The 21,469-nt window shown below is 37.6% G+C and overlaps 2 protein-coding genes across 2 annotated transcripts; both read right to left on the minus strand.

Moving 5' to 3' along the window:
* Positions 1-6,285: 6,285 nt before the first annotated feature.
* LOC140344911 (proteasome maturation protein-like) lies at positions 6,286-11,867 on the minus strand. Its single transcript, XM_072432102.1, has 5 exons — positions 11,860-11,867; positions 9,828-9,888; positions 8,827-8,928; positions 7,643-7,736; positions 6,286-6,728 (listed from the first exon to the last, which is right to left on the minus strand). Exons 1-5 carry the CDS (start codon positions 11,865-11,867, stop codon positions 6,661-6,663), a joined length of 333 nt encoding a protein of 110 aa, XP_072288203.1. The 3' UTR covers positions 6,286-6,660.
* A 6,485-nt stretch (positions 11,868-18,352) lies between these two features.
* Positions 18,353-20,995, minus strand: LOC140344912 (proteasome maturation protein-like; the record flags this gene model as incomplete). Its single annotated transcript, XM_072432103.1, is given in 3 exon segments — positions 18,353-18,795; positions 19,710-19,803; positions 20,894-20,995. Coding segments are annotated over 3 exon segments (264 nt in total), but the record flags the coding sequence as incomplete, so codon positions are not given.
* Between the last annotated feature and the right edge of the window lie 474 nt (positions 20,996-21,469).

A 21,469-nucleotide genomic window follows, 5' to 3' on the forward strand; every position in this document is an offset into this window, starting at 1 on the left:
GTCCTGGAATCCTCCATTGGCCTGTGCCAGGTTCTGCCATCTTCTTCCATCTTCTTTTGCCTATGTCACCCAATGCTGCAAAATAAAAAGATGTGCCAATCTCGCACAGAATTTTGTATTCATCAAGGGGAAAATCTCCTGTGCATGCCTTAAAGTGATAGAGTTTTGTATTTTTCTTGTACTATATTTAAGGATCGGCACCATGCATATTTATTTATATACTTCTACCTGTTGGGTATGTCTTCCATTGAATACCTGAGCTGTATCCTCATTCTGGGTCAGTGATTTAGAAAGTATTAAAAGATCAGAACAGGCAGCAAGTGTTATAGTTTATCCAGGTCAGATGTGGCAGCTTACGTCATTTGTCAGTGAACAGTCTACTTTATGTACAACAGAAAAATCCCTTGCTCTGCTATATAGTTCTGGGTTTATGCTGCATTAGAAGCCAATCCAGTGTGCTGCGTACACACATGCTATCACAGAATACACTGGCAGGAGGAAGGTCCACAGTGAAAAAGGGATGGGCTATTGCTACTTATTCACTGCCCATTCACATGCTGGGGTGGGGAAGTGACCTAACTTTATTGTCTAACTTCAGAAGTAAAAAGTGAAGTCACCAATCTGGCTGTACTATTTACCTACCTTCTCGGAATAAACTGGGTGTATAGAAATAAAATCCACACAGCTGCCATATATTTTTCAGATGCGGGTTTATCTATTTGTCATTTATTCAGATGTTATTATGGTTTTTAGGCATTTTTTAGACTTTTTGCACACTTTCAGGAGTCATTTTGGCTAGTTAGTGTTTTTATTCTTTAGTTTGACATTACAACATCTTACTTTTTGTTCTGCTAGAGATCCCAAGGATATCTGCAGGATTTGGATGATATAAAATAACTATTGGTTTGTATGTTTATTTAATGATAGTGCTGACAAAGCACATGATGTTTGCTTGATTGTTCTGCTTTATTCTCATATTATAATTGAAGCCTAAAAAGATTGACTTGGGAAACAGAGAGCTGGAATCAGATGAGAACCTGAACTCATATAAACAAAACTTGCAGCATAGTGGTTTAGCTAATGTAGCTAACATACCTTTTTTGTATTTATATAATAAAAAAACTCTCCTTAGAACCATTGTAACCAGTATACTATGAGAAAATATCCATATCTCTTATCAGCAACATAAACAGAGGCAACTGCTCTCAGATCTCTTAGTTGCTTAGTGCAGACATACTTTGCGGGGCTCCTGCACTGTAGATTTGCTGGACCTCTGCAGAGAGGGCACTGTTTCCCACAAAGAGGAAGGGAAGACATTTTTCTACACTGGCTATGATGGCTTTTTAAGAAAACAGAATTTGCACTCTGTTAGGGGTGGGCAGGTGAAACAAGCTTACATGAGGTGCGAAGTCTTCAGTGAGAAAACAGCCGACGCGGCCAATCCGAGGCAGGCAGGCAGCAGATAGGTGATATGGATAGGGACAAGTGAAGGACAGGCATTAGATGTGGTTGAATTTTAAGTCAGGGTTCAGAAAACTAGGCAAAGAATACTGGGCAGAGGACAAGCACTACACAATGAGGATCCAGCAGTGTCTGTCAATACTGAGTAGACCCAAAAAGCTCTGATAATTTTAAATCCTGTTAATGCATGTAGGTGCAGGTTTGGCACACACATTTGGACACATAAAGTCATGTACATGCATGATATTGCACATCTACATGAGCACTAGAAGCTGCAGAAACAAGCGTGAAAGGTATGGTAACACACACCTTTTATTTTTTTGCACATGGAATTTATTTAATTTAAAATAAAAGTTCAGTGGGATTTTAAAGTAAATTTGGCACTGTGCTTAGAATAGCACAGGTTTAGAGCCAATTCACACAGTCTGCTCAGGGTGGTTACCCCACCTGCCAAACTCCGTACTACTGCTATCCCAAGTGACTTATGGTTCAAATTAATTCTAACCTGAAGTCTAACCTGGCCCAGCCTTAGGTTAATCATATTTCCCCTTTACAAAACATTGACAAAACCTAAGAACTGCCTCCAGTCTGATGACATTTACACACAAGTTACACTTTGTGCTTACAGACACTTTTCTTCCTGTTAGCCTTCTCCATGATTAATCACAGAAAGAAATATGTCTGCCTCTTCACAATTAGCGCAGCCATCTTACACAGCAGCTGTATCTGTGACTAAGCACTTCTGTGCCTGAAATAGTACCAGAGTTTGCAGAAATGTGAGCTGCCAGATTACAATGACCTGCAGAGCTGAAAGAAAAACTGCAGAGTAAATAGAACTTGTCTCACAAGAGAGCTGAGCAGTGACTTGGCAGTAAGTGAAGCCCAAATCAGCAGTCTGATGTCTCGTCCTTATTTAACCTTCTCATATGTATCTTATTCTCAATTCATATAAATCAAATTACCAAAAAAGCTCAAATAATCTTTAACATGTTAATGACATTTTTAAAAAATATGCAGCTTTTAATAACAATTGCGTCGCATTTGTATATTGTGTTATCCCAAAGCACTTTATTGCATGGTTTATGTTATGTGTTAGCATGGCACCCATACATAGAATAGTGCACATGCAATGGCGGTGGATACCCCTTCCAAGTTTGGATGTTTCTAGTAAAGTATACAGTTAACGCAGCTGTATACAAAGACATTTTAGATCATTGTAAGCTTCTAGTTTGCGGAGGGTCCTTTTTAATTCCAGCATGATTGTGCCCGTGTACAAACCCAGCTTCATAAAGTCATGGTGGAGGAACTTGAGTGGCCTGCACTGAACCCTAATCACAACCCTACTAAACACCCTTACCATAAGGTGCAAAGTGTGAGTCTGATCCAATATCAACAGCTGACCTCAATAAGGCCCTTTAGGTTTGTTGAGCACAAATTCTCACAAACAACCCCAAAACCTTGTAGAACACCTTCCCAGAAGAATGTTAGCTAACTCTTTAATAAATAAACATACTAGAACTAGTAGAATCGGATTTCTGAGCAAATGCACATAAGCGTGGGGTCAATTTCCTCCAATTGTGGCCATATGGTGTACCTTCCTAAGGGCACATTCAGACCTGCTATAGGATTGAGTGATCCAGTGTGGCTCCCTGCCAGCTGGTGCCTCGCAGTGCTTGTTTAAAGAACCAGTTATTATTATTACACAGTATTTATATTGCACTGACATTTTATGACGCACTTTACAAAGTCTATAGTTACCTGTCCCTCAAAGTGGCTAACAATCTAATCTTGTTTATTAATAATAATAATAATAATAATAGCGCTGCAAAGGCCACCATGCTGCCTGGTCGGTGTCTGCACATTTGACAGTAGGCAGCAGTGAGCGGTATTAGTACGTCTGCAAGGAGCCAGCAGTTACTTGGCATGAAAAGCACCGCAAGTTCATAACCATAGTGAACATAGCCTAAAACTAAATTGTCACTTCGTCATGTTGTCTTTTCAGAGAAGCAGATTAGCTTTAGATGAGAACGTCTGTTTTTCCCAGACCAGGAGCAATCAACTCATTTGTGAATATATGTGAAAGAAGGAACTGTGGTTTTTGAAAGCTAATAGGATGTAACTACTGTTTGGGGACCTATCAAGAGTGTTGCACAGTAAATTGAAAATAGGAGTGTAGTTCCAAACCAACCAAACTTTAAAGGGAAACTTTCAGGAGAGAAACATGAAAGGTGTCTTTGGTAGATGTGAAACTGCTAGTTGCCTGGCTTACCAAGCACAAGTATCCCAATAGGGACTTTAATTTTAACCTGACTTCCCTAATCTGAATTCTTGCTTCAACCTAATGATGACATAATGGAGGAAGTGACAGGTAATTTGCGTTCCCTGAAAGAAGTCAGCAGTGTCAGCGACATATTTCCCTTACAGCAAATTTACTTCTTTGATAATTCCTCCCTCTAGTGCCCATAAACAGCACAACCTCTGTTTAACTAGGGTCTGTGATCACATTGTATATCCTTTGCAGAGTATGCATGACTCTATACCACAAAAACATACATCCCACATTTCATCTCCTGGTTATGTATCATCATATTTTTTAAGCCTTCTTAATATCAGTGCACAAATTCCAGTCCCAGATAAAATGCAAAAACATGACAACGCTTCTTTTCATATTCTGTATGTAGCAACAGTGTTGTCCCCTTTCAATCAACATCAAAGTCACTCCCACCATTCTTTCAAACTGACAGCAGATTTTGGAAGGTGAATTAGCAACTACTGTACAAACTGTCATATGATTGGTCCTAGGACATGCCCCTATTTAATGTACAGCGCTGCGAAATATGTTGGCGCTATATATTTACTTTTTATTAATAATATCAACAATGATAACTGCACTGCTAATAAAAATGGTAAAACTAGAAGTTATAAAAGTCTAACAAAGTTTTAATTATTTATTAATCTTGCAGTGGAAATGATAAGGGGGCAAGAATAGACTGTGCAGAGGTTAGAGCAGTAGAAGGGGCCCAGCAGACCCACCCTTTAACAGTCTGTAGAAAACTACATGGGGATAGATATCAGACCAGTTACCTTGCACAAAGAAATAGAGAAGCAGTGACTGGTCTTTATTACATCTTATCTACTGCAGAAAGGTAAAGTTTCATGCTGGATTACTGCATATACCTGTATGATACAAAGCACACCAAGAATAAAAGTAACTATATGGCCTTCAATGAAAATATCCACACTTGGATGATGTGGTAACCATGCTTCACTTCCCCTGCATGGAAAGCATTCAGTGACACTCATATGTAAGCTATATCTGCTTGCACTACAGTGGGTGTTAAAAATGTTGTAATTTATAATCCCGTACCTGTCAGTCAGCACCTGACCATGCTTAGTGCCACCCATTGCTTTGTGGATTGGCAGCACTGACACTTGCTGAAACCCTCCAACTGCGAGCTGTAGTCCAGGTGGGAGAAATGTGTGAGATGCAAATGAAGAAAAATTTGGCTTGTAGGGAAGGAAGATTTTGATCTTTTTGTGAGGCTTGTGTGTCACATAGTGGGACCAAATAGCAATAGGACAAGGTTTTCCAGTTAGTGTGATTGCTTCTGATTAAACAGACCTTAAATTATCTCCACCTAGATTTGTAAATGAGAAAGTGCTTTTCCTGATTTTACTCAAATTTTTGGGAGCCATCTTATACTTGTGATTGAATTTAGATTAGATACAAGGATGTTTGTAGAACAAACCCATAAATTTAAATTGGTGTTTTTAATCGCTGCCAAGAAAGATTTAGAAGAGAACTCCAGCTAAAAAAAAAAAAAACCTTTTAATATTATTCGTAAAATAAAAAGTTGCCACCTAAGGTGTCGCTCACAACTCCCCCACCTCCCACCCTAAAATTTAATTCCAGTAAACAGCAAAGCTTTACTGTATGTACTATTATTGTTGCAACATTGGCTGTCATTCAGTAATGGACCCTTCCTTGTATGCTTTTCTATAACCAGTGATTGGACTGGGAGACTAACATTATGGTGCATACTCAGCTTAGCTTTCTTTATTCATATTCTGCTTTTATACTGCATTGCCGAGCACCACGTCCACATGTTACACCTAGCCTTAATCACCCACAAATTGTTAGGGTCGGAGTGTAACAGATACTTTTAGCCATGGTTACATTACTGCTTTGCATTTTGCCATAATAAGGTATTGTAAGTAAGTGGATGAGTTTGGTATGTGCTGGTTTCCATCAAACACCATCCTATTCAGTCAGTGATCCCAGATCAGGTCAACAGGAGAAAGCAGTAAATTTCACATCATGTGTATCTTTTCACAAAGACAGCATACACATGTGTATTATTACAACATAGAAATATTTATTAAGGTTTTAGGCTCTTTGCCACAATAGCATTCCTGGAATCATTACAAGCTAGCAATATCCGGACAAAGTCAGGATTTACAGCTGGTTAATGCTGGCAGCACTATCATGCATTATGATGCATTTCACAACATGGGAAAAATTGGCTTATTCATAATCATAATTTTAACAAAATCTTGTGTCATGTTTGGGGGAAAACCCCACTGAAAAGCGCAATACTGCATGCACAGCGTATATTTATTGTGAACAGGCAAGTAAGCATATTTTATTGTAGAAGGGTCATTGCCTGTCACCTCTGCAATAAAAAAAAACCTGCCTGCTCACAAATTTCTATTAGGGAACCATAGGGAAACATTTTTTTATACGCCACCACTGGAAACAACAAAAACTTAATCTAGTAGTTTATGAGGAGTAACCATAATAAACCATAAAAAAATACCACAGAATTTTAAAGACTAAAAAAAAATATTTATTGTCACTTATCAAATGTCATATTTTGTTACATATACCTGTATTTTTCACTGATGTTTTATGTAATGTTTCCATGTAGAGTAATAGATATGCACAGTCTTATTCAGTACAGCAAAGTGCTAGGTGCAGCTAAACAAACAGAATTTATCATTTGCTGTTCTGACTCCAGCAGGTAAAATCTGAGTGTTGGTTAGATTACTAGACTGGGTACATAATTGATACTCTTTGCTCTGCTTTACTGAAGAAGTCTGTCAGAGTTATTGTCTTAATGATCAGATCAAACACAAAAAGGAGTCCTGAGACATTTGCAAAACAAGTATTCATATATTTAATTAACTGCAAACATTTTGTTACAATAAACCCAGCTTGTATTCCATCATCACATGTGGTTCTCCCATCATTTCACTCTGAGAAGGATCTGAAAAAACAAAAGATAAAAGTTTGAGTAACACATCAAGGCTGCTCCAAATACTACAGATAGGAACAATAAAAAGGGAAATATTGTGTATATGTGAATTGTATTAATAATTGGTGTCAATGTGTGTATTGTAAAGTTCACATACTTAAGGGGACAGTACATTTTTATATGCTTGCTTTATTTCTGTACTCAGTATATAGATTTGTAGAGCAGCCACTAAAGGAAATGCTATATTTCATTAGAACTACTCTAGATTCTTGCTTCACAACTACCGAGAAAAGATATCAGCCATACAGGGAGGGCATTGTTTTAAAGCAGAACCAAAAACTTGCCAAGTAAAAAGAAATGCAAAGAAAACAGGTTCTTTATCTCCTGCCTCTTCTGCAATAGAGAACATACCTGCTTGCATCTTTTATTTAGTAAGCTTCATTTCACTTATAAACGTAAACAATAATACAATGTACAATACAGAAAATAATACAAACTTTCAGGTAAGTTTGTTTTATGGACATTGCCTGTCCTTTCTGCAAAAAGAACCTGCTCCCAATTATTTACTTAGTAGGTTTACTTCCATTTAAATAAGTTGGCAGACCCATAGACTTGCATTGTGGGAAAAATGTAATAGAACTACAAAGTATAGAGCAGAGCCATGGACAAATATCAGTCGAGGTTACTGCGGGTGCCATAATGAGAATTGTGGTGAGGCATTTGATTTATACCAACTTAGCTGCAACATTTATTTTCACCCCAATACACAGCTGACTAATCTGTTACTTGTGGCTCACCACCTAGACATGTGGTTGACAATGAACCTTAAAATTTAAAATGAACCTAACTTCACTAATGGCACGAAAACAATACAAACATCCTGGGTGATATGAATGAAATAAAAAAATTAGGGCCTGATTTCTTACCATTGAGGAAGTCTTCAAAACTGATACTTTCATCATTTCCCCTCAGTGTGTCCAGAGCAATGTTAGAGCTTTGTAAGAAAGGAAGACGCTGAATCTGGGGGAAATACATATACATAATATAAGAGGAGTACACAACCTTTGATAACAGGAAAATACAATGTAGGGGCGATAAGATATTGTATAATAGGCGTTACATTATTTCTCACATTTGTTTGTCACCAACATGATTTGCTGCAGAGTCCTTAGGGTCTCTTAGGCGAGTACCTGTGTACCAGCATTTTTCAATGCCTCGCAATATCATAATTTTTATATAATATTCATGAATCAACATTGTAAATGGTGAAAAGAGTGTTCAATGACAATCAAGGTCTGTGGGTGGGTTAAAATCTGTAGCAAAGACTAAGAAGGACTTAAAAACCAACCAATAAGATTATTGTATTCCATTTCTGACCTGTGGTAGAAATTTAGCATTTGGCTTCTAGCCTCTAAATGGTAACACCAACGCTCTTCATAACACTATTTAGATGCAAAATCGAAAGTTTATTCTGAGATATGATACTGATCTTTTTGAATAGGAATGGCTATTTACTACAGCTTCCACCCCTTTTTATAGGCGATTTACTGAAAGTCCAAAGATTTTCCTGTTAAGCCAATAAACCTGCTTTTACACGGAGAAGGATTAACACATTGGAGATTTTATTTTTAGCAGGATTGGATGATGAGTAGTAATACAGCTTTATAGAGCTAGGTAAAATACATAATTTATTAGTACATCAGTCAAATAGATTCTGTCAAGCACAAGGCAGTTTGTTCACAGCTTTTACAGTTTAGTATGCAGATTGCTAGGGTTGCTTGGTTTAAAAAAGAAAAAAAAATCCCACACAGTTGTTACAACGTACAATGTACAACGAACGTACAACGAACAATGTAAAACTGGGGGCAGCAGAGAATAATTGGAAGGAAACTTATATGCGTCAACATGCCCCTGAGTTTTCCTTATTTTAGAATGTTTATAGTTTTTCTAAAATTAGAAAGCGGTTTTCTTTTACTGCACCCACACATACAGTTTCAACTCCATAAACCAAATTACAGAACTCCCACCCCCTCGTTGCCTGCATGTGGCCCTTAAGGACTGGAGTGTGACGGCCCTGATTTCAATGATTCCATAATTGTAAAAAGCTTACCTGTTTCACAGCCTGGAACTCCATCTGTAGTTTCAGAGGAGCATGCAAGCCTTGAATGTTTCTTAAACTGGAAAAGCTGACTTTCTCCTGATTAAGCTGAAACTAAAATAATAGTGAATATAAATAAAACAGATAATGTATAATAAGTTCATCACCCTGCAGTACTGAACTGCATGTAGCATTAAGTTCTGCCCAAATATACTAAACCGTGTGACTGGCTTGGAAGTATGTAGGAAGAGTAGTTTGCACTAATATCCTGGATGCCCCTTTCAGGTCAGCAACTTGCTAGGTAGTAGGGCCAGATCAGAATGGCAGCCCCACAGCCTGCATCTTCTATATACCAAATAGAGAACAGCTTTTTCTGTGTTCCAGTGTCAAGTTTATATGCAATGTACGTTCTGGTGAACACGCATATGTTGCCCATTATTCCATACGCCAGTGTATGCTCAATGGCTAGAGTACAGCTACACATTTTTTCTTTACATATACACATGGGCCAAGCGGATCAGTAAAAGGGGTTGGGATAACCTTACACAGGTTCTTATCTAATTTGCCTTTAAACACATAGTTAAAGGTAAACTACAATGGCAGCCCTACTAGCTACTTTTTATACCTTCCCTCTGCTCTTCATATCAATTCAATATGTGACTGGAAGAAAGAGGTCCCTACATGCCAATGCTGGGTTCCCAAGTGACCAAAAACTAGCACTGCCTAATCTGACAAATGGCAGCAAGTTAGGTGCTTCCCATACACAAAATACTGGAGCAATAGTAGAGCAGAAAAGAGTAAACTTGTTGTTTTGCCCTTCAAAGTTCATGCTCAGTCACTAAAATCTGTTGCTACAACTAGTTGAGTACCCCGAGCAGTGATATCCATTTCCCAACACTTTTTTCAGAGAATCCATATAATCAATACTGTACTAATATCTATTAACACCACAGTTATCAGAATAGCTTGCCCGATAGTGGTATATAAAACAGAAGGATTCCATGTATACTTACATTTTTTTCTGACAGCTCTAGAGGATGGCTCGGTAAGAGTTCACTCTGAACACTTGTAAACCTTCAACAATGAACAAAACAAGGAAATATGATTAAATCTGCAGTAAAATAGCGTTATTCTTAGAATCCAGGTACAGGCTGTTTTTACAAAAGTGAAATTTTTGAAGGTGCTTTGAAACTTGGCTTACTATGATTCCATCTACCATTAGCTGGTAAACATCACATTTTGTTACTTTGTCTAAACCAATTATTATACAGCATCTTCTTTTTTTCTTCTTGTTAAGCAGAAAGTTTCTAAAAGTCTATTAATACTATGTAATAATATGTCCTATTAGGGTCTATGCAAGCAAAACATTCCTATGTTCAGGTTAATGTTATTATTTAAACAGCATGACTAAAGAGTATGTATGTAAAGTTGCATTTAAGTCATCTTAGTTTGTAGCAAAACCCAGGAACCCCAGGTTCTCTCTAATAAAAGGCTTTAAGTCATGAAGTTTGGGCAGCCCCTTTATGATTCCCAGTAGCAAAGTATTGGAGATGGTAAGCAGCATATCCAAATGTAACTGCACAATAGGGGTTCCTGGATTTCTGACTTTGCTAAAGGTGGAGGAATGTGGATGTCTCCCCTTTAACCTTATTGGTAGTGTATCAGCTTTAGACTATACAGAGGTTGACTGATGACTTTAAATCTGGAGTGGACTGGTAATGGGCTTGTCTAAGGCTTATACAATAATGACTTTCCAACTCATAGTATTATATGAGTATAATAATATGACACTTTATCTGAGAATCCAATGATCAGGTTTTTGAATTCTAGTATTTCCAGTATAAAAATGATCAGTATGTTTTTTGTACAATGGCACAAATGAAAAGGGAATTATCATGTAATAAGTACTTGATACCAGATATATTTTTGGAATTTTGTAAATAGATTTTTTTTAGTTTTATTATATTGTGTGTAATAAAAAATAATTCAGTACCCATTGGATGTGTGATGGTGTTTTGTTTTATTTATACTAATTGGTATTTTTTAATACACATAAGCAATCTTTAGTTAAATAAAGAAGAATAAGTGCACTTATCCTTTTTGCTGTCCACCGCTGATCTCACTTAACTCACTTTCCCCTTTCACAGATGAATACTTACCTTGATCCAATGCCTCACATCACAATTCCTAATCGTCCTACATCAGTGCGTTACAGTCCTATAGCCTTCTTTTGGACTGCCTTGCCTTGGGACACAGCCCTATAGAAATCAATGGGACAATAATACTCGGACATGGTCAGTACAGTAAAGATGTACACTAATGGAATAAAACTATAAAACTACATCCGTCAGATCAAACTAAGCAAGCAGCTGTGGAAGGTGTGAAAGGTTAAGTCAGAAAAAGGGGCAAAAAGGAAAAACACTTTTATTTATATTGTATTTATCATTTAAATGACATTCAGGTTATGGGTGGATGTTAATTGGTTAATTCACTAAATGGCTTCTTATCCCTTTGAAACAGCTTCCAAATGCATTAAAACTAATATTGTTTGTCATGTTGTGAAGCATCAGTGCTGCACAATGTAATTAGAAAAATAAAGTAATGATGATGTGCTTATAGTAAGGAGGCTGATTTATAAAGCAGCTGTATGGCCTTTGTATTGCCTCCGGCATATTTATGTAGTGTGCTTTCCAAATGTTCAGCTTTTAGTGGGCAGAATCAGTGCTACACAAGCATATGGTCATTTCTTTAATTCTTAGCTTTAAGCTTTTCATACATCATGGAGTCAGATTGTTTTTATAGAAGGAATCAGATGCTTTAAATACTTCTTTTACATTCTCTTTATATTGCAATCACATCCAAACGGCTAAAATACTTGATGTACGATATACTGCACTGCATTACTTGTCTTCTGGATACAGTACAGAGAACTTGGGATAGATTGAATGATACTTTATCTGGGTGCCGTGCCTATTGTTACCATCTGAAAGTCTGAGAATAAAACTTAACATTTCTTGTTGTATACAATATGAACTAAATACCAACCTGTACATGTATCCTAATTCCTCCTGAAGAAGCAGCACTTTCATCAGCTGTGAAATGCATTGAGGAGCCATAAAACAGTCCCAATATTCTGCCCATAAGGATGGAAAAATTGTTCAGCATTTATCTGTATAGAAAGAGCCTAAAAGCAGAATCTTAACTTCTGCTGAGGTCCAAATCCCTCCATACCTGGCCTTTATTCATCGCACCCGTCCTGGAATCCTCCATTGGCCTGTGCCAGGTTCTGCCATCTTCTTCCATCTTCTTTTGCCTATGTCACCCAATGCTGCAAAATAAAAAGATGTGCCAATCTCGCACAGAATTTTGTATTCATCAAGGGGAAAATCTCCTGTGCATGCCTTAAAGTGATAGAGTTTTGTATTTTTCTTGTACTATATTTAAGGATCGGCACCATGCATATTTATTTATATACTTCTACCTGTTGGGTATGTCTTCCATTGAATACCTGAGCTGTATCCTCATTCTGGGTCAGTGATTTAGAAAGTATTAAAAGATCAGAACAGGCAGCAAGTGTTATAGTTTATCCAGGTCAGATGTGGCAGCTTACGTCATTTGTCAGTGAACAGTCTACTTTATGTACAACAGAAAAATCCCTTGCTCTGCTATATAGTTCTGGGTTTATGCTGCATTAGAAGCCAATCCAGTGTGCTGCGTACACACATGCTATCACAGAATACACTGGCAGGAGGAAGGTCCACAGTGAAAAAGGGATGGGCTATTGCTACTTATTCACTGCCCATTCACATGCTGGGGTGGGGAAGTGACCTAACTTTATTGTCTAACTTCAGAAGTAAAAAGTGAAGTCACCAATCTGGCTGTACTATTTACCTACCTTCTCGGAATAAACTGGGTGTATAGAAATAAAATCCACACAGCTGCCATATATTTTTCAGATGCGGGTTTATCTATTTGTCATTTATTCAGATGTTATTATGGTTTTTAGGCATTTTTTAGACTTTTTGCACACTTTCAGGAGTCATTTTGGCTAGTTAGTGTTTTTATTCTTTAGTTTGACATTACAACATCTTACTTTTTGTTCTGCTAGAGATCCCAAGGATATCTGCAGGATTTGGATGATATAAAATAACTATTGGTTTGTATGTTTATTTAATGATAGTGCTGACAAAGCACATGATGTTTGCTTGATTGTTCTGCTTTATTCTCATATTATAATTGAAGCCTAAAAAGATTGACTTGGGAAACAGAGAGCTGGAATCAGATGAGAACCTGAACTCATATAAACAAAACTTGCAGCATAGTGGTTTAGCTAATGTAGCTAACATACCTTTTTTGTATTTATATAATAAAAAAACTCTCCTTAGAACCATTGTAACCAGTATACTATGAGAAAATATCCATATCTCTTATCAGCAACATAAACAGAGGCAACTGCTCTCAGATCTCTTAGTTGCTTAGTGCAGACATACTTTGCGGGGCTCCTGCACTGTAGATTTGCTGGACCTCTGCAGAGAGGGCACTGTTTCCCACAAAGAGGAAGGGAAGACATTTTTCTACACTGGCTATGATGGCTTTTTAAGAAAACAGAATTTGCACTCTGTTAGGGGTGGGCAGGTGAAACAAGCTTACATGAGGTGCGAAGTCTTCAGTGAGAAAACAGCCGACGCGGCCAATCCGAGGCAGGCAGGCAGCAGATAGGTGATATGGATAGGGACAAGTGAAGGACAGGCATTAGATGTGGTTGAATTTTAAGTCAGGGTTCAGAAAACTAGGCAAAGAATACTGGGCAGAGGACAAGCACTACACAATGAGGATCCAGCAGTGTCTGTCAATACTGAGTAGACCCAAAAAGCTCTGATAATTTTAAATCCTGTTAATGCATGTAGGTGCAGGTTTGGCACACACATTTGGACACATAAAGTCATGTACATGCATGATATTGCACATCTACATGAGCACTAGAAGCTGCAGAAACAAGCGTGAAAGGTATGGTAACACACACCTTTTATTTTTTTGCACATGGAATTTATTTAATTTAAAATAAAAGTTCAGTGGGATTTTAAAGTAAATTTGGCACTGTGCTTAGAATAGCACAGGTTTAGAGCCAATTCACACAGTCTGCTCAGGGTGGTTACCCCACCTGCCAAACTCCGTACTACTGCTATCCCAAGTGACTTATGGTTCAAATTAATTCTAACCTGAAGTCTAACCTGGCCCAGCCTTAGGTTAATCATATTTCCCCTTTACAAAACATTGACAAAACCTAAGAACTGCCTCCAGTCTGATGACATTTACACACAAGTTACACTTTGTGCTTACAGACACTTTTCTTCCTGTTAGCCTTCTCCATGATTAATCACAGAAAGAAATATGTCTGCCTCTTCACAATTAGCGCAGCCATCTTACACAGCAGCTGTATCTGTGACTAAGCACTTCTGTGCCTGAAATAGTACCAGAGTTTGCAGAAATGTGAGCTGCCAGATTACAATGACCTGCAGAGCTGAAAGAAAAACTGCAGAGTAAATAGAACTTGTCTCACAAGAGAGCTGAGCAGTGACTTGGCAGTAAGTGAAGCCCAAATCAGCAGTCTGATGTCTCGTCCTTATTTAACCTTCTCATATGTATCTTATTCTCAATTCATATAAATCAAATTACCAAAAAAGCTCAAATAATCTTTAACATGTTAATGACATTTTTAAAAAATATGCAGCTTTTAATAACAATTGCGTCGCATTTGTATATTGTGTTATCCCAAAGCACTTTATTGCATGGTTTATGTTATGTGTTAGCATGGCACCCATACATAGAATAGTGCACATGCAATGGCGGTGGATACCCCTTCCAAGTTTGGATGTTTCTAGTAAAGTATACAGTTAACGCAGCTGTATACAAAGACATTTTAGATCATTGTAAGCTTCTAGTTTGCGGAGGGTCCTTTTTAATTCCAGCATGATTGTGCCCGTGTACAAACCCAGCTTCATAAAGTCATGGTGGAGGAACTTGAGTGGCCTGCACTGAACCCTAATCACAACCCTACTAAACACCCTTACCATAAGGTGCAAAGTGTGAGTCTGATCCAATATCAACAGCTGACCTCAATAAGGCCCTTTAGGTTTGTTGAGCACAAATTCTCACAAACAACCCCAAAACCTTGTAGAACACCTTCCCAGAAGAATGTTAGCTAACTCTTTAATAAATAAACATACTAGAACTAGTAGAATCGGATTTCTGAGCAAATGCACATAAGCGTGGGGTCAATTTCCTCCAATTGTGGCCATATGGTGTACCTTCCTAAGGGCACATTCAGACCTGCTATAGGATTGAGTGATCCAGTGTGGCTCCCTGCCAGCTGGTGCCTCGCAGTGCTTGTTTAAAGAACCAGTTATTATTATTACACAGTATTTATATTGCACTGACATTTTATGACGCACTTTACAAAGTCTATAGTTACCTGTCCCTCAAAGTGGCTAACAATCTAATCTTGTTTATTAATAATAATAATAATAATAATAGCGCTGCAAAGGCCACCATGCTGCCTGGTCGGTGTCTGCACATTTGACAGTAGGCAGCAGTGAGCGGTATTAGTACGTCTGCAAGGAGCCAGCAGTTACTTGGCATGAAAAGCACCGCAAGTTCATAACCATAGTGAACATAGCCTAAAACTAAATTGTCACTTCGTCATGTTGTCTTTTCAGAGAAGCAGATTAGCTTTAGATGAGAACGTCTGTTTTTCCCAGACCAGGAGCAATCAACTCATTTGTGAATACATGTGAAAGAAGGAACTGTGGTTTGTGAAAGCTAATAGGATGTAACTACTGTTTGGGGACCTATCAAGAGTGTTGCACAGTAAATTGAAAATAGGAGTGTAGTTCCAAACCAACCAAACTTTAAAGGGAAACTTTCAGGAGAGAAACATGAAAGGTGTCTTTGGTAGATGTGAAACTGCTAGTTGCCTGGCTTACCAAGCACAAGTATCCCAATAGGGACTTTAATTTTAACCTGACTTCCCTAATCTGAATTCTTGCTTCAACCTAATGATGACATAATGGAGGAAGTGACAGGTAATTTGCGTTCCCTGAAAGAAGTCAGCAGTGTCAGCGACATATTTCCCTTACAGCAAATTTACTTCTTTGATAATTCCTCCCTCTAGTGCCCATAAACAGCACAACCTCTGTTTAACTAGGGTCTGTGATCACATTGTATATCCTTTGCAGAGTATGCATGACTCTATACCACAAAAACATACATCCCACATTTCATCTCCTGGTTATGTATCATCATATTTTTTAAGCCTTCTTAATATCAGTGCACAAATTCCAGTCCCAGATAAAATGCAAAAACATGACAACGCTTCTTTTCATATTCTGTATGTAGCAACAGTGTTGTCCCCTTTCAATCAACATCAAAGTCACTCCCACCATTCTTTCAAACTGACAGCAGATTTTGGAAGGTGAATTAGCAACTACTGTACAAACTGTCATATGATTGGTCCTAGGACATGCCCCTATTTAATGTACAGCGCTGCGAAATATGTTGGCGCTATATATTTACTTTTTATTAATAATATCAACAATGATAACTGCACTGCTAATAAAAATGGTAAAACTAGAAGTTATAAAAGTCTAACAAAGTTTTAATTATTTATTAATCTTGCAGTGGAAATGATAAGGGGGCAAGAATAGACTGTGCAGAGGTTAGAGCAGTAGAAGGGGCCCAGCAGACCCACCCTTTAACAGTCTGTAGAAAACTACATGGGGATAGATATCAGACCAGTTACCTTGCACAAAGAAATAGAGAAGCAGTGACTGGTCTTTATTACATCTTATCTACTGCAGAAAGGTAAAGTTTCATGCTGGATTACTGCACATACCTGTATGATACAAAGCACACCAAGAATAAAAGTAACTATATGGCCTTCAATGAAAATATCCACACTTGGATGATGTGGTAACCATGCTTCACTTCCCCTGCATGGAAAGCATTCAGTGACACTCATATGTAAGCTATATCTGCTTGCACTACAGTGGGTGTTAAAAATGTTGTAATTTATAATCCCGTACCTGTCAGTCAGCACCTGACCATGCTTAGTGCCACCCATTGCTTTGTGGATTGGCAGCACTGACACTTGCTGAAACCCTCCAACTGCGAGCTGTAGTCCAGGTGGGAGAAATGTGTGAGATGCAAATGAAGAAAAATTTGGCTTGTAGGGAAGGAAGATTTTGATCTTTTTGTGAGGCTTGTGTGTCACATAGTGGGACCAAATAGCAATAGGACAAGGTTTTCCAGTTAGTGTGATTGCTTCTGATTAAACAGACCTTAAATTATCTCCACCTAGATTTGTAAATGAGAAAGTGCTTTTCCTGATTTTACTCAAATTTTTGGGAGCCATCTTATACTTGTGATTGAATTTAGATTAGATACAAGGATGTTTGTAGAACAAACCCATAAATTTAAATTGGTGTTTTTAATCGCTGCCAAGAAAGATTTAGAAGAGAACTCCAGCTAAAAAAAAAAAAAACCTTTTAATATTATTCGTAAAATAAAAAGTTGCCACCTAAGGTGTCGCTCACAACTCCCCCACCTCCCACCCTAAAATTTAATTCCAGTAAACAGCAAAGCTTTACTGTATGTACTATTATTGTTGCAACATTGGCTGTCATTCAGTAATGGACCCTTCCTTGTATGCTTTTCTATAACCAGTGATTGGACTGGGAGACTAACATTATGGTGCATACTCAGCTTAGCTTTCTTTATTCATATTCTGCTTTTATACTGCATTGCCGAGCACCACGTCCACATGTTACACCTAGCCTTAATCACCCACAAATTGTTAGGGTCGGAGTGTAACAGATACATTTAGCCATGGTTACATTACTGCTTTGCATTTTGCCATAATAAGGTATTGTAAGTAAGTGGATGAGTTTGGTATGTGCTGGTTTCCATCAAACACCATCCTATTCAGTCAGTGATCCCAGATCAGGTCAACAGGAGAAAGCAGTAAATTTCACATCATGTGTATCTTTTCACAAAGACAGCATACACATGTGTATTATTACAACATAGAAATATTTATTAAGGTTTTAGGCTCTTTGCCACAATAGCATTCCTGGAATCATTACAAGCTAGCAATATCCGGACAAAGTCAGGATTTATAGCTGGTTAATGCTGGCAGCACTATCATGCATTATGATGCATTTCACAACATGGGAAAAATTGGCTTATTCATAATCATAATTTTAACAAAATCTTGTGTCATGTTTGGGGGAAAACCCCACTGAAAAGCGCAATACTGCATGCACAGCGTATATTTATTGTGAACAGGCAAGTAAGCATATTTTATTGTAGAAGGGTCATTGCCTGTCACCTCTGCAATAAAAAAAAACCTGCCTGCTCACAAATTTCTATTAGGGAACCATAGGGAAACATTTTTTTATACGCCACCACTGGAAACAACAAAAACTTAATCTAGTAGTTTATGAGGAGTAACCATAATAAACCATAAAAAAATACCACAGAATTTTAAAGACTAAAAAAAAATATTTATTGTCACTTATCAAATGTCATATTTTGTTACATATACCTGTATTTTTCACTGATGTTTTATGTAATGTTTCCATGTAGAGTAATAGATATGCACAGTCTTATTCAGTACAGCAAAGTGCTAGGTGCAGCTAAACAAACAGAATTTATCATTTGCTGTTCTGACTCCAGCAGGTAAAATCTGAGTGTTGGTTAGATTACTAGACTGGGTACATAATTGATACTCTTTGCTCTGCTTTACTGAAGAAGTCTGTCAGAGTTATTGTCTTAATGATCAGATCAAACACAAAAAGGAGTCCTGAGACATTTGCAAAACAAGTATTCATATATTTAATTAACTGCAAACATTTTGTTACAATAAACCCAGCTTGTATTCCATCATCACATGTGGTTCTCCCATCATTTCACTCTGAGAAGGATCTGAAAAAACAAAAGATAAAAGTTTGAGTAACACATCAAGGCTGCTCCAACTACTACAGATAGGAACAATAAAAAGGGAAATATTGTGTATATGTGAATTGTATTAATAATTGGTGTCAATGTGTGTATTGTAAAGTTCACATACTTAAGGGGACAGTACATTTTTATATGCTTGCTTTATTTCTGTACTCAGTATATAGATTTGTAGAGCAGCCACTAAAGGAAATGCTATATTTCATTAGAACTACTCTAGATTCTTGCTTCACAACTACCGAGAAAAGATATCAGCCATACAGGGAGGGCATTGTTTTAAAGCAGAACCAAAAACTTGCCAAGTAAAAAGAAATGCAAAGAAAACAGGTTCTTTATCTCCTGCCTCTTCTGCAATAGAGAACATACCTGCTTGCATCTTTTATTTAGTAAGCTTCATTTCACTTATAAACGTAAACAATAATACAATGTACAATACAGAAAATAATACAAACTTTCAGGTAAGTTTGTTTTATGGACATTGCCTGTCCTTTCTGCAAAAAGAACCTGCTCCCAATTATTTACTTAGTAGGTTTACTTCCATTTAAATAAGTTGGCAGACCCATAGACTTGCATTGTGGGAAAAATGTAATAGAACTACAAAGTATAGAGCAGAGCCATGGACAAATATCAGTCGAGGTTACTGCGGGTGCCATAATGAGAATTGTGGTGAGGCATTTGATTTATACCAACTTAGCTGCAACATTTATTTTCACCCCAATACACAGCTGACTAATCTGTTACTTGTGGCTCACCACCTAGACATGTGGTTGACAATGAACCTTAAAATTTAAAATGAACCTAACTTCACTAATGGCACGAAAACAATACAAACATCCTGGGTGATATGAATGAAATAAAAAAATTAGGGCCTGATTTCTTACCATTGAGGAAGTCTTCAAAACTGATACTTTCATCATTTCCCCTCAGTGTGTCCAGAGCAATGTTAGAGCTTTGTAAGAAAGGAAGACGCTGAATCTGGGGGAAATACATATACATAATATAAGAGGAGTACACAACCTTTGATAACAGGAAAATACAATGTAGGGGCGATAAGATATTGTATAATAGGCGTTACATTATTTCTCACATTTGTTTGTCACCAACATGATTTGCTGCAGAGTCCTTAGGGTCTCTTAGGCGAGTACCTGTGTACCAGCATTTTTCAATGCCTCGCAATATCATAATTTTTATATAATATTCATGAATCAACATTGTAAATGGTGAAAAGAGTGTTCAATGACAATCAAGGTCTGTGGGTGGGTTAAAATCTGTAGCAAAGACTAAGAAGGACTTAAAAACCAACCAATAAGATTATTGTATTCCATTTCTGACCTGTGGTAGAAATTTAGCATTTGGCTTCTAGCCTCTAAATGGTAACACCAACGCTCTTCATAACACTATTTAGATGCAAAATCGAAAGTTTATTCTGAGATATGATACTGATCTTTTTGAATAGGAATGGCTATTTACTACAGCTTCCACCCCTTTTTATAGGCGATTTACTGAAAGTCCAAAGATTTTCCTGTTAAGCCAATAAACCTGCTTTTACACGGAGAAGGATTAACACATTGGAGATTTTATTTTTAGCAGGATTGGATGATGAGTAGTAATACAGCTTTATAGAGCTAGGTAAAATACATAATTTATTAGTACATCAGTCAAATAGATTCTGTCAAGCACAAGGCAGTTTGTTCACAGCTTTTACAGTTTAGTATGCAGATTGCTAGGGTTGCTTGGTTTAAAAAAGAAAAAAAAATCCCACACAGTTGTTACAACGTACAATGTACAACGAACGTACAACGAACAATGTAAAACTGGGGGCAGCAGAGAATAATTGGAAGGAAACTTATATGCGTCAACATGCCCCTGAGTTTTCCTTATTTTAGAATGTTTATAGTTTTTCTAAAATTAGAAAGCGGTTTTCTTTTACTGCACCCACACATACAGTTTCAACTCCATAAACCAAATTACAGAACTCCCACCCCCTCGTTGCCTGCATGTGGCCCTTAAGGACTGGAGTGTGACGGCCCTGATTTCAATGATTCCATAATTGTAAAAAGCTTACCTGTTTCACAGCCTGGAACTCCATCTGTAGTTTCAGAGGAGCATGCAAGCCTTGAATGTTTCTTAAACTGGAAAAGCTGACTTTCTCCTGATTAAGCTGAAACTAAAATAATAGTGAATATAAATAAAACAGATAATGTATAATAAGTTCATCACCCTGCAGTACTGAACTGCATGTAGCATTAAGTTCTGCCCAAATATACTAAACCGTGTGACTGGCTTGGAAGTATGTAGGAAGAGTAGTTTGCACTAATATCCTGGATGCCCCTTTCAGGTCAGCAACTTGCTAGGTAGTAGGGCCAGATCAGAATGGCAGCCCCACAGCCTGCATCTTCTATATACCAAATAGAGAACAGCTTTTTCTGTGTTCCAGTGTCAAGTTTATATGCAATGTACGTTCTGGTGAACACGCATATGTTGCCCATTATTCCATACGCCAGTGTATGCTCAATGGCTAGAGTACAGCTACACATTTTTTCTTTACATATACACATGGGCCAAGCGGATCAGTAAAAGGGGTTGGGATAACCTTACACAGGTTCTTATCTAATTTGCCTTTAAACACATAGTTAAAGGT

This window comes from Pyxicephalus adspersus, unplaced genomic scaffold (assembly GCF_032062135.1).
Source record: "Pyxicephalus adspersus unplaced genomic scaffold, UCB_Pads_2.0 Sca161, whole genome shotgun sequence".
NCBI classification, from domain to species: Eukaryota; Metazoa; Chordata; class Amphibia; order Anura; family Pyxicephalidae; genus Pyxicephalus; species Pyxicephalus adspersus.